The sequence below is a fragment of the Balaenoptera ricei genome, chromosome 6 (genome assembly GCF_028023285.1).
Source record: "Balaenoptera ricei isolate mBalRic1 chromosome 6, mBalRic1.hap2, whole genome shotgun sequence".
NCBI lineage: Eukaryota > Metazoa > Chordata > Mammalia > Artiodactyla > Balaenopteridae > Balaenoptera > Balaenoptera ricei.
Genome location: NC_082644.1, coordinates 69,579,647 through 69,593,396, shown reverse-complemented (window position 1 = coordinate 69,593,396; position 13,750 = coordinate 69,579,647). Strand labels below are relative to the sequence as shown.

The window sequence follows — 13,750 nt, the reverse complement described above, 5'->3', positions numbered from 1 at the left end:
CCACAAAGTATAGCATGCTCCCAGACAGTAGGGAGTAGCTGAGAGTAGGGATGCCAACTAGAGCATTGTGTACATGACACAAGAGTTCCAGTCTGTGCTTGTCACTGTAGCATCTGTTCTTATGCCCACATGCCACAGCTGCAGATGCTGAAAGGTACAGGAAGTCGCAAGGCTTTCCGCTGGGAAGACCTCCCTGAGGAATCTGCATGAACTATATGGCTCCACTGGTTTTCTCGAGTATTTGCGGTGTATTTGCTGTAAGCAACCAGATCTTTGCCTTTTATCTCGAAGAAATTACATCCTCCAGAAGGATAGACCTGCTAATGATAGGAAACACCTGAATGTCAGCTGTCCCATTCCAGGCAAAAAAAAACTAAGTGCCCGACTTCCAAGTATTCATTCATGCCATTATGTGAATTATATTCATACATTGAGCATAGGAAAACTGAGTTTCAGAAAGATAGAATCCAGGTCTGTGGCTCCCACCTTGCTTTGCTTCTCTCACATCACTAAGTTAAAAATGATCTCCCTTTGGGTGTGGAGAAAAGGGAACCTTCCTACACTGTTGGTGGGAATGTAAATTGGTACAGCCACTATGGAGAACAGTATGGCGATTCCTTAAAAAACTAAAAATAGATCTACCATATGATCCAGCAATCCCACTCCTGGGCACATACCGGAGAAAACCATAATTCAAAAAGATACATGCACCCCAATGTTCATTGCAGCACTGTTTACAATAGCCAGGACACGGAGGCAACCTAAATGTCCATCGACAGAGGAATGGATAAAAAAGATGTGGGGGCTTCCCTGGTGACGCAGTGGTTGAGAATCTGCCTGCCAATGCAGGGGACACGGGTTCGAGCCCTGGTCTGGGAAGGTCCCACATGCCGCGGAGCAGCTAGGCCCGTGAGCCACAACTACTGAGCCTGCGCGTCTGGAGCTTGTGCTCAGCAACAAGAGAGGCCGCGACAGTGAGAGGCCCGCGCACCGCGATGAAGAGTGGCCCCCGCTCGCCGCAACTAGAGAAAGCCCTCGCACAGAAACGAAGACCCAACACAGCCAAAAATAAATAAATAAATAAATAAAAAGTAAAAAAGATGTGGTACATATATACAATGGAATATTATTCTGCCATAAAATGAATGAAATAATGCCATTTGCAGCAACATGGATGGACCTAGAGATTATCATACTAAGTGAAGTAAGTCAGACAGAGAAAGACAAATATCATATGATGTCACTTATATGTAGAATCTAAAAAAATGATACAAATGAACTTATTTACAAAACAGAAACAGACTCACAGACTTCAAAAATAAACTTATGGTTACCAAAGGGGAAAGGTGCAGCGGGTGAGGGACAAATTAGGAGTTTGGGATTAACATACACACACTACTAGGTATAAAATAGATAATCAACAAGGACCCACTGTATAGCACAGGGAACTCTACTCAATATTCTGTCATAACCTATGTGGGAAAAGAATCGGGAAAAGAATCTGAAAAAGAATGGAGATATATATATACGTATAGCTGAATCACTTTGCTGTACACCTGAAACTAACACATTGTAACTCAACTATAATATAAAATAAAAATTAAATTAAAAAAATGATCTCCCTTCACCTCTTAACCGTACCTTCTTCGTGCTTTTTATCTTAGAGTCATTTTGTAAACATGTCTTTTTCCAATTGGTCCTCAAATTCTGAGACAAGGAACCACGTATTAAACCTCTCGCCTCTTCTAAATATCCTTTACTTTGCTCGTAATAGAAGCATCATTGATGAGTAACAGTATAGAATGTGGACAAGAAATGCCATTAAAGGATTAGGATTTGGCGGCATGATTATAACGACACAACTGAGTTAAATGAATGGGAGAAATGAGTCCACAGGTGAATCCCCTGCCCTGCCACCTGCAGTCTCTGGGCAATCTACGTTCCTTCTATCTTGGTCTGGCTCCATTGACCCAAGATTACCATTCCAGCCACCATGCCTAGTTTTCAGGAACCAGAAAGGAATAAAATTAAGGAAACTGGATCCCCTGTGCCTTTGAGGATATTTCCCAGAAGTTGTATATACCATTTCTGCTTACATCCCATTAGCCGGACCTTAGTCCCATGGCTATGCCTCCTGCAAGAGAGGCTGGGGAATCTAGTCTTATCCAGATGGCATGTGCCCAGCTAAGAACTCAGTTACTGTCAGTCACTGCCCCAAGGCCCATCCAGCCCTGGCCCCTACAGTGCTATAGCCTCTGAGTCTGCAGCTGTCCCTCCAAGAGGACTCCTATCCATGGGTTTCAGGTAACTGGCATCTCTAACTTACCATCCTTGTGTCCCAGCTTAGCTAAGTGTTCCCTCCTGATTTTAGGAAGAAAAGCCAAATGTGAACCCTCCCAATTCCAGTGCACAAACGGCCGCTGTATTACGCTGCTGTGGAAATGCGACGGGGACGAAGACTGTGCTGATGGCAGTGACGAAAAGAACTGTGGTGAGTAAAGAGCTGGACAGTCGCACCTGCCACCTCACTAGGACTTATGCATTGTATTGACAGATGATGATATTATATCTTAGTTTCTACAAATGTATCAAGACTCTGAAAAATAGAATCCACTCCTAAGAACTGCTTTGAACTCGAGTCCAAAGATTCTATACTTCCTGGTCTGGAGGGATATGATTGAGTGTTTGATGTGAAGTTAGCGACTTGAGTATGGAATTTTGAAGATACAGTGGAGTTCCTTTCAAATGATAGACCCGGTTGATCTTAGATCAGACAAAATTTTGGTATAGGAAGCTAGAGGAAGGAAGGGGAGGACCAGGAAGAGAGACAGAAGATTGCTTAGAACAGACTTTCTTTTTTTAATTCTCAAATGGTTCCGATCCCCAAAAAGCAAGCCGTGGACGGTAGGAAATCCCCTGCAGTTTCAGGAATTAATTTACTCCTGGTATAGAAACTATAAGCCAGCCCAGATCAAAGATCAGATAAGGATTCTTTTTTTAATTCCCTGTCTACAGAGATGCTGATTTTAAAGCACTAGGCAAGATGGAAGACATTCTCTCCCCCCAAGAAAATAGGGATACGCCATCATACCCATTGATTAGCATCTATTAAAAGATTATGAGAAATGCCTGTTTTTGCAATCTATGTAACCTCTCATTAAGCCAGGACAGCTGAGAACTACATGTCAAGATGGCATTTAGGTACCTTGAATACATGCTTAAGTTTGCTTTATGATCCCTTTGTTCTGTGTTGTAAAACTCTTGTCGGTGATAACATTGTCATTTGCCTTTTAAAAGACGTTAAATAAAGATGTCCACTTTACAAACTAAAAATCCAGAAGAAAAATAGAAGCTAAATGTAGATTTCATCAACTGCCATCTTGTTATGCCCTTACCTACTTCTTCATGCATCATTACTAAAATGCTATAGTATAAACATACTGGCAGACAGTCCTGTGCTTGAGCTCTCAGAGCAGTATCATGGATGTCTGCATGCCAATATGTAAATTAGCAGCTCATTTGTAAGCAGAGTAAACCCATGCTGCAATATCAGAAAAGAAGCTTATCTCCAGTCTCAGGACCAAGAATAGTTCTCCAATGTGACACATTTATATCATTTGCATTCTAACACTAAGATTTTAATCTATTCTACAAGATATTGAGTTCCATGCTCTTTCTGGGTTACCTGGGTGATATAATTCTCTCCCTAATTTTCTCACTAAAGGACCTCACTCTTGTCCATGGTGTGAAGTCTTACTTTACCATTTAACTACCTCAGTAGGAACTAACCTGAGTCATTGTAGGGGTCATCACTGGCTTTTCCTAAAATAGTCTCTGCATAAATCAATTCTAGCTACGTAACAGGAAGGTTTGGAAGAGGTAAGGAGGTAGATGCACCTACAATCAAGATCATGCAAAGTGGGAAAAAGTAAATATATTCTTGGCCAGAATTCGTCTCTGCCTCTCAGATATGAAGGTAGAGAAGGAAAGTGGGAGCTTTGCTCGGGGAAGTTCCGAATGCTTATTTTGAGATGTTCCTCCACGGAAGGGAAAAGCTACACAATTACTTAAAACTTCCAAAGCCAATTCCTATTTTTCCCGTCCAACCTCTTGATGTTGAACTTGGTTACAATTTCAGCAACTGTAACCTGCTGACAACAGCAGCAGGTTACAATTTCAAGCATGTCAACTAGCATACTTAGTCAACTTCAGCTTGGATTCTGCAAGCCATGTTCTATCAGTCCTAGTAACTCATTCTTCTACAAGTGTTAGGCTGAACTGATACATCAGTAACTCGGATACCCCAAGAATGGAACTGGTAGTTCTCTTCCCCTGTGGCACATCTAAATTTCTATCCATCTCTCAAGGCCCAGTTCAGACAGCCTGTCTTTACCCTCCCAGTCTGTGCTCAGAATGGAGAGAGAGGAACCCTAGCAATTTAGCTGACCCTGTGTATCTTGTTCACTTTGTAGTATAACAAGTCTCTTCTATCCCTGTAACATCTTATACTTCTTAAATTCATGAGGTCTCTTTACAACCATTCCCTACTCTCTCTTTTGCAACTTCTGAAGAGTATCACAGGGTGAATTACAATAACTGACTCTGAGACCCTCTGGCACCTTCCTGCATGCTCAGGAGAAGATGGGCCTTGGATATCACTTAAACTGTTAACACTGGTGTTTGAGTATTTCAGTGATGTTAGAAGCAGGTATGAATCTAAAAAGTAATATGGCCTTTCATGTTCCCTTGGCTACACAATTTTAGGAGATAAATAATCCTTTTCAGATCATCATAATTGATCATCCCATCTTGAGTTCTAGAAATTGACTATAATCACTGTCTCCCCATTAACAATATCTGAGGCTAACCCAGAGCGGCTCTCTGGTTTACTACACTCTGAACTCTGAGTGTTGTACCTGGCTTAAACCCCTGACTTGAGGTGGTCCCTTTCATCTTTTCAGCAAATTGTTGGCTTTTAGCTGATTTCCCATTACAGAATATTCATTAGAGAAGAATGTTTTAAACTGGAAATTCAAGTAGAAAGTATAGGCACACGGGCAAAGAAGAATATAATCTGAGAAGGATGACCCTAGAATACCCGATGTGGCTCCTTGTCAAGACTCTTCTTACTCCCTGACTTCCTCACAGGTAGGAAGACCAAGCTGCCTGCTTTGCTTAGCACGGTCCTGGTCAATGCTTATCTTCCTGGGAAAATTAACACTGTCCCCCTTCTACTGAGATTGCGTCAGTTTGGACAACAAATTGCATGGTCACCCTAATTAAGGAGAAAAGGCTGCCCTAGTAAGAATTAGTAGCAGAACTGATACCTTGTCTTAGGCTATTTAACTCTAGTAGTCAGTTACAGGTGCTGGCAGCTTCCATAGCAGGCTCAGTGACTTTTAGCTGGTTGATGTGAGCCCACCCTTCAGATGCTAAATACAACCTCTCTTATACTCAGGTTTGAGCTTTCTCTATTTCTTATCCAGTGGGTTCCTCTGCCCCAATAGACCTGTAGGGGTGACAGTATTCAGTACTGGAGCTGGGTCTTCTGCCTCTGCACTAAACCCATGTGTTGTTACAAGATGCCGCTAGAACAGTTGTACTGTGATCCAGTCGTTTGACTGTTAAACTTGAATGACTTGGAAGAAGTGCATGAAAAGAACAAAATTATTACTGAATCTCAACGTTATCAAGCAGGCAAGAAGTTCATTATAAGGGATCCCTTGACCTCAGTGTCCTCTAAGTCTCTCAAATGATCACCTTCCTCCTCTGGGGAAAAAGGGGGGAAAAAAAAAAAAAGATTTTTCTAAGATTCTCCTGGATATTGGCAGTTGTGTGCTAACTGACTCAGATTTATTTTTTAGAGTAAAACATATCAAAATGCAGTTGTACCCCCAGTGGGAATGTAGGGCTCTTGGGTGAGCGACTTCAACTTTAACCCTGCAAATCAACTTTCGTAGTGAAGAAGACGTGTGCCGAGTCTGACTTTGTGTGCAACAATGGCCAGTGTGTTCCCAACCGATGGCAGTGTGATGGGGATCCCGACTGTGAAGATGGTTCTGATGAAAGCCCAGAGCAGTGCCGTGAGTGTGACTTGCTTTGGACTTGAATTTTTCCGAGCTGTTCCGTGTCTCATAGCTCTAAGTATTGTATGATCTAAAACTTGGTTAGTTTTCCTTGGCCTCCCTTAAAGTTAGGCCAGTTGACTCCAAGGTCAGTCAAATCATTAACAGCCAATCTTTAAAAACATAAAGAATGTTCTTCCTAGTCTAACAAGACTGACGTTCTCTTGGGTAGCTTCACTGTTGAACATTTAAGACTGAAGCCAGAAGATTCAAGAACTCCTTGACTAGGTGCATAGATTTCAAATGTTTGATGATAATGACTCTGAGCGGATGGTACTCTGGTCCTGGAAGCTAAGTCAAGATGTGAGGGTCCCCCCATGGGCCAAGTATAAGCTTTTAGATGCACAGCGTCTCATGTTATGAAAAAAAAAATCTATTACTGAAGGGGTAAGGTGACTAGAAATAGGATGATAGAGCAATTTTTAAGAAACATGTAACGTAAAGTTATTAAAGTAGGGAGCTTACAGCTTGTTCTTAAATAAGAGAAACTTCATAGGTATGCAAATACGTGTGTGTCCTTAGGCTGATATTCAGGAAAAAGTCTATGAGATCATAGAGGAAGATGATTTGGGACAGTTAAATTAGAATCATTTGCATGTCCTGGTGAAGAAAGTCTCGGTGTTCCTTTAAGGCAGTAGAGGCCTGTAAAAGCAGTAAAAGTGGAAGTCTAACATGAACAAAGTTTAGGTCCGGAATCAAGCAGAAAGGAAGAGACGTGTGTTAATTTCAGTTTTCCAGGCAAGAAGTAAGGGAAGTTATATGAGCATTGGCCAAGGGAGGTGAGTTACCATAGGTGAAGACGGGTTCCATAAAGATTCAGCCCCAAGTTTTAGTGGGGGATGACCCCGTAAAGTCAAGAATTAGGGGGTGTCCCTACTTTGCAAGATGTCAGTGGAAAGGAGGTTGTGAAGGAGGCCTGTGAAGGAATCCAGGCAAAGGAAGACTTCATAGGTGATAGACCATCTGGCTTTTAATGAAGTTGGGATTAGGTTGCCAGTATCTGGGTCTGTCACTTGATACCCAGCAGATAAATAATGGTCAAGGAGCAGGCCAGCCAATGAACATAACCACGCCAAGTAAAACAAAAGCCAGGACTGCGCACACCGTGGAACCTTGACGGAATAGCACGGTCAAGGCTCTCGGGTGGACTGCCAGGTAGCCTAGGTTGGCATGGCTCCCAAGCCATGGAGCTGTCGAAGGATCTGCCCAGGCTTCAGCTAGTAAGTCGAATTTCACCCGTGTGCCCGGCCACTGAGTTACAGATGTCACCACTTCCAGGCAGCACAGGAGCAGCAGCTTTGCACTCATGAGTTTGGAGGCTCTTTTGAGACTGTATATCATCAACAGATATGAGAACATGCCGCATAAATGAAATCAGCTGTGGCGCCCGTTCCACTCAGTGTATCCCAGTGTCCTGGAGATGTGATGGTGAAAATGATTGTGACAGTGGAGAAGATGAAGAAAACTGTGGTAAGAAGATCAGTGTTGAGTGGCTTATCCCAAAGACCCTTTTGCTCAAAGAAGGGTGGGCATGAAGGTGCAGTTGACTTGACTTGCCTTTTAATGACTTCACTCTCTGCTCTACTAGTTGTCCTTCCTAACTGCCCTCAAACTCTGAGAGAAGTTCACATGGTAATTGACCATTGCTTGCTTGGGTGTTTCTTCTAGGCAGATAGAAATAAGAAGGTAAGTCATCCAAGGCACTTCCATGTAGAAGTAGCTCAGTGAAGCCGCAATTGTGTGGACTCTTGTCTCAGTCAGGGCAGTAACTCGTGGGCCTTCCTCACTTGGGCTCAATCAAGCTAGAAAGGGACGAGGGGCAGCAAACACATCCCTAGGTCGAAAATTGGATCTGCTTAGTGGAATAAACTACTTGAGTCTCACACAAGCACTTCTCAGCCCCGCAACTAGTTTTTCTTTTAACCTTTCCAAAAGTTAAACTGGCACAGAAGTAGGAATTAACATCTTGCTGGCAGATACCCAAAGATAACTCTACCCAACCGGTGGTACCTTTGTCTCCTATCACAGTTCCTGCCTGTAAAAGCTAACTCTGTTTCCTAGCCTTTCATGTTTCTGCTCTTGGAAAATATGTAATAAAATGCTCAATGTTAAAGGTGAGGTCCTGGGAAAATCTCTAGGTTAAACAAACATTGCATTGAATGTTCTTTCAAGCTACCGCCCTTTTTATAGGGCCTCCTGAGACTGACAAGCACAGGCCTCTTGATGCAATAAGTGTACAGCGAGCTGAGGGTACTTGTAGTTGAAACACCAGTCTTGCGCGTAGAAGTCACCTCCTGAGGTCATTACCACTGCACCTAGTCCAATGAGTTTTGGCGTTTAATCCTAGAACTGAGCTTTATGGATTGGTAAGCTGTGGCACTGCCATGTGTTTTCCTCTTAAATCCAGACTTTGCTTCCCAAGAGAGTCGTGGTCTCCACCCCAATTACCACCAATTTTTGACCTTAATTAATTTGGCAGGAATTTGAGTCAAAGTACAAACTGGCTAGTCTGACTAGCTTATCATTATTAGCGCACCTGGCTGCTAGATTGCGGTTCTAGCCCCAGAAGTGACTTTCTAAAACTTGAAAGTATTGAAGACCTGTTATTCCTGATCCTGGTTGGAAGGACCAAAAGAGAAGGAACCATGTATGGTGTTATAATACACGGGGGCTACTTTTTGGTGATGGTGTCATAATGCTTATTATGAGTGAATGTTTGCTTATATACCTGATGCATGATCATCTCAGCTCATGATATGTGCCCTGGCCTGATGAGCAGTATATCCATTTAAAGATAACTCATGTCTGCCTTCCCCAGTGAAGTCTCTTGTGACAGTTTAAGTTATTAATCACTGTCTCTTTAAGATGCATCTCATCTCAAATTAATTTCTAGTCTTCAACTATTTTCTCGGTCCTTCATTTCTGTTGTTATTCAAATGTCCTAGCATCTTTTACATGGTAAGACTGTTTCCTAGTATTCTGGGAACTGCCTATTGATATAATCCGACTTTAGCTTTTAAGTTAGGCAAGAAAGCTGGGATTCATGATCCATGATCTGCATGTTAGATTTTGGGACAAGATGCTTGAAAGGACGGGTCTGGATGCATTTTCAGTGGGGCGTCCTCTCTCTCCATAGGCAACATAACGTGCAGCCCTGATGAGTTCACTTGCTCCAGCGGCCGCTGCATCTCCAGGAATTTCGTGTGCAATGGCCAGGATGACTGTAGCGACGGCAGCGACGAGCTTGACTGCACCCCACCCACCTGCGGGGCCCACGAGTTCCAGTGCAGCACCTCCTCCTGCATCCCCATCAGCTGGGTGTGCGATGACGACGCAGACTGCTCGGACCAGTCAGATGAGTCCCTCGAGCAGTGTGGCCGCCAGCCAGTGATCCACACCAAGTGCCCAGCCAGCGAGATCCAGTGCGGCTCCGGCGAGTGCATCCACAAGAAGTGGCGATGTGACGGGGATCCTGATTGCAAGGATGGCAGCGATGAGTTCAACTGTCGTAAGTAGCTTTCCTATCAGTATGGCACGTTCAGTTCTCTCCCACGTATCAACCAGGGACGCTTTGGCTGGCTTCATCCCCTGCCATTCCCTCTCGCTGTAGCTTCCCGAACCTGCCAACCTGACCAGTTTGAGTGCGAGGATGGTAGCTGCATCCACGGCAGCAGGCAGTGTAACGGCATCCGAGACTGTGTCGACGGTTCTGATGAAGTCAACTGCAAAAATGGTAAGGGTCCCTAGTTGTGGGTTGTGAGTCAAAGGACTGCTCTGATCAGACCCACGAATGGAATCTCTCTTCTGTGTTTCTCTTTGTAGTCAATCAGTGCTTGGGCCCTGGGAAATTCAAGTGCAGAAGCGGGGAGTGCATAGATGTCAGTAAAGTGTGTAACCAGGAGCAGGACTGCAGGGACTGGAGTGATGAGCCCCTGAAAGAATGTCGTAAGTGAAGGGGTTGCTTGAGGACAGATTCGGGAAGGGTAATTAGACCCGGCAGAGCTAATGCGGTTTGGAGCCTGCCTAATGCCTGGGTAAACTACTTTAATGAACTAGGCTCAATTGTTGGGCTTAAAAGTGAAATTTTATGACTTAGAAGTAATGACAAAGTAGTCCCTAGTTTCACCCCCTTTAAGATAACCAATCAGCAATAGAGAAACTTGACTAAATACTGCTTAACTAACTGGTAACGTGCCAAGGAGATTGGGTTTACTATTCCCCCAATACACGCTGAGATGCATATCTATAAGACAGATTATTAGCTCTTAGAAAAATCATGGGCTTCACCAGACTATCTGGACAAGTTATCTCAAACAGCCTGGATTTTAAGTGTTAATAGGACAAATATCAATTTGAGTGTTGAGTTACTCTACTACCTTTTGATTTCAGATGTAAATGAATGCTTGGTTAATAATGGCGGATGCTCCCATATCTGCAAAGACCTAGTTATAGGCTACGAATGTGACTGTGCAGCTGGGTTTGAACTGATAGATAGGAAAACCTGTGGAGGTGAGTCAAAGAACAGAGCCCAAGCCCCGGGGGTGATGGGAAAGGTCAGTAGATCTCCATAGGTTATCTAGGAACAGCAAGACTAATTCTAATTTCCCTCCTAGATATTGACGAATGCCAAAATCCGGGAATCTGCAGTCAAATTTGTATCAACTTAAAAGGCGGTTACAAGTGTGAATGTAGTCGTGGCTATCAAATGGATCTTGCCACTGGCGTGTGCAAGGCAGTAGGTAAATGGACTTGGACTGGTGTTGCTCTGGTACCTTTATGAGTACGTGATTATGAAAGGTACAGCCAGTGACTACAACAGTCAAACGAAATATAAAATTTACAAAGTACTTGAGAGCAATGATACTAAACTCACAGTGCAATATCATAGGTTAAATAGCAAATTGTTGCCCCAGACTCCTGCCTTGGTCAGTTCCTTTTGCATATGGTACCTTGAATATCTGCTTACTCTCTGCTTCCAAAACTTGAGTACAATTCAAATAAGTAACTTATCATCAGCCACCCTCTTATTGAATGCTGTGACTCCAGGACTGCCTTCTTAAACCACAGGAAGTGCTGAAGTGCTTGCAGGTCCCAGGGCATGGACTTCAGCAAGAGTACTCCTGAGGTGTTCATCAGTGCCCTCACTTTTTAAGTGCTCCTCTGTTGGGAGGAGGGGACTTGGAAGGACCTTGCCTTCTTACAGCAAAACTAAATTAACCTGACTCCTGTCTTGCAGGCAAAGAGCCAAGTCTGATCTTCACTAATAGGCGAGACATCAGGAAGATTGGCTTGGAGAGAAAAGAATATATCCAACTAGTTGAACAGCTAAGAAACACTGTGGCTCTCGATGCTGACATTGCTGCTCAGAAACTATTCTGGGCTGATCTAAGCCAAAAGGCCATCTTCAGGTAACTCTCAGTTCTTGGTGTCTTCACCTAAGTCGTTGTCACTGGCCTTTGGGAAGGTTTGGAGGAATTTCTCTTGTGTCTTGCTCCAATCTAGCATCTAACTAGTTGGGAATAATAATTCTAAACACTGATTCTTTATTAAATTACTGTCAGTTCCTCATTAGAAAGTAACAATCACCTATAAAATAAAAGATGGCGGGCTTCCCTGGTGGCGCAGTGGTTGGGAATCCGCCTGCCAATGCAGGGGACACGGGTTCGAGCCCTGGTCTGGGAAGATCCCACATGCCACGGAGCAACTAGGCCCGTGCGCCACAACTACTGAGCCTGCGCGTCTGGAGCTTGTGCTCCGCAACAAGAGAGGCCGTGACAGTGAGAGGCCCGCGCACCGCGATGAAGAGTGGCCCCCGCTCGCCGCAACTAGAGAAAGCCCTTACACAGAAACGAAGACCCAACACAGCCAAAAATAAATATAAATAAATAAATAAATAAATAATTAAAAGATGGCTACAACTATAAGATTATAACAGACAACATCTTGATTTTTCCAATTTTCCCCCCTTTCTCTCCAGTTAGTTGAGAACTGTTCATAGTTGCTACAAATAGAAATGGTAGTGATAGCTTTTTCTTAACGGCAGCTATAGAGACTCAGGTGATGGTTACTGAAACAAATAGCTTCACTTAGAAGTGTGGTGTTCTTGCGTGTAGAATACAGACCAACAACGAGATAACCTACAGTATTGTTTAGAATCAGTAAGCAGCATGGTTACATAATTTGAGTGGTGAGCTGAGCTATGGGGTTTACTAGAGTTCTTTCTGAACAAAGTTGTTGACCATTTTGTGAGCAGAAAGTCCATTCTCCAGGCTCCGATGGTGTCAAACTCTTAAATTTCTTGTGACCTATTCTGTTTCAGTGCCTCAATTGATGACAAGGTTGGTAGACATGTTAAAATGATCGACAATGTCTATAATCCTGCAGCCATTGCTGTTGATTGGGTGTACAAGACCATCTACTGGACTGATGCGGCTTCTAAGACTATTTCAGTAGCTACCCTAGATGGAACCAAGAGGAAGTTCCTGTTTAACTCTGACTTGCGAGAGCCTGCCTCCATAGCTGTGGACCCGTTGTCTGGGTTTGTATTCTGTGCTTTTCGTCACGTAGCCTTTCGGATGCTATCTGCATAGGTCAGGAGCTTTCCTCATGCCTAAAGCAGTACTGAAATCCCAAGACTTAGCAGCTCCCCACAACAAAGAATCATCCAGTACAAGATGTCTGTGGTGCCACGGTTGAGCAACCCGGGAATGGCCTCATCTATATGACAGGCCCTCCCTGAGCAGATGACTGCTGGTTCACATTAGTGAAACAACATTTCTGATTTGAGGTACATCAAAAGCTGTATCTAAACCCTTATGCCCACCCAGCTTCTATGCAAGTGATTTTTTTTAATTGAAGTATAGTTGATTTACAATGTTGTGTTAATTTCTGCTGCACAGCAAAGTGATTCAGTTATACATATATACATTCTTTTTCATATTCTTTTCCATTATGGTTTATCACAGGATACTGAATATAGTTCCCTGTGCTATACAGTAGGACCTTGTTGTTTATCCATTCTATGTATAATAGTTTGCATCTGATAACCCCGAACTCCCAATCTATCTTTCCCTCACCCCTACTTCCCCTTGGCAACCACAAGTCTGTACTCTATGTCTGTGAGTCTGTTTCTTTTTCATAGATAAGTTTGTATCACTATGCAAATGATTTTTAATTTTTGTCTGAACACTTTATCAGGTCAGCTCTGGATGATCCAACCTAAGTAGTAGCATGAGTTGTAAGGATTTTGGTAACCACATTACCTCTAGGCTTTCATCTAAATGTGCAAGTTGTCTGAAAGTCCAATGGAAATAAACAGACCTCTCTAGAAACATTTCACTGAGGACTTCCCCCAAATTGCCCCTAAATAATATAGAAAAGCAGCTGTTAGGAATTTGACTATAAAGAAGATGTGGTACATATATACAGTGGAATATTACTCAGCCATAAAAAGGAATGAAATAGTGCCATTTGCAGAGATGTGGATGGACCTAGAGACTGTCATACAGAGTGAAGTAAGCCAGAAAGAGAAAAACAAATATCATATAATATCGCTTATATGTGGAATCTAGAAAAATGGTACAGATGAACTTATTTGCAAAGCAGAAATAGAGACACAGATGTAG

At 43.1% G+C, this 13,750-nt stretch overlaps 1 protein-coding gene across 9 annotated transcripts in view; it reads left to right on the top strand.

Moving 5' to 3' along the window:
• VLDLR (very low density lipoprotein receptor) overlaps positions 1-13,750 on the top strand; it is a 37,337-nt gene that overhangs the window by 11,331 nt on the left and 12,256 nt on the right. For 6 of the 9 annotated variants that reach the window (XM_059924814.1, XM_059924813.1, XM_059924812.1 and 3 more), the window contains 10 exons: positions 2,372-2,491; positions 5,961-6,083; positions 7,473-7,595; positions 9,262-9,633; positions 9,736-9,858; positions 9,948-10,070; positions 10,515-10,634; positions 10,739-10,864; positions 11,362-11,533; positions 12,445-12,663. In XM_059924814.1, the coding sequence (XP_059780797.1) occupies positions 2,372-2,491; positions 5,961-6,083; positions 7,473-7,595; positions 9,262-9,633; positions 9,736-9,858; positions 9,948-10,070; positions 10,515-10,634; positions 10,739-10,864; positions 11,362-11,533; positions 12,445-12,663 (1,621 nt within the window). The remainder of the gene's footprint in view (positions 1-2,371; positions 2,492-5,960; positions 6,084-7,472; positions 7,596-9,261; positions 9,634-9,735; positions 9,859-9,947; positions 10,071-10,514; positions 10,635-10,738; positions 10,865-11,361; positions 11,534-12,444; positions 12,664-13,750) is intronic. The other 3 variants (XM_059924817.1, XM_059924821.1, XM_059924819.1) reach the window with 2 other exon arrangements.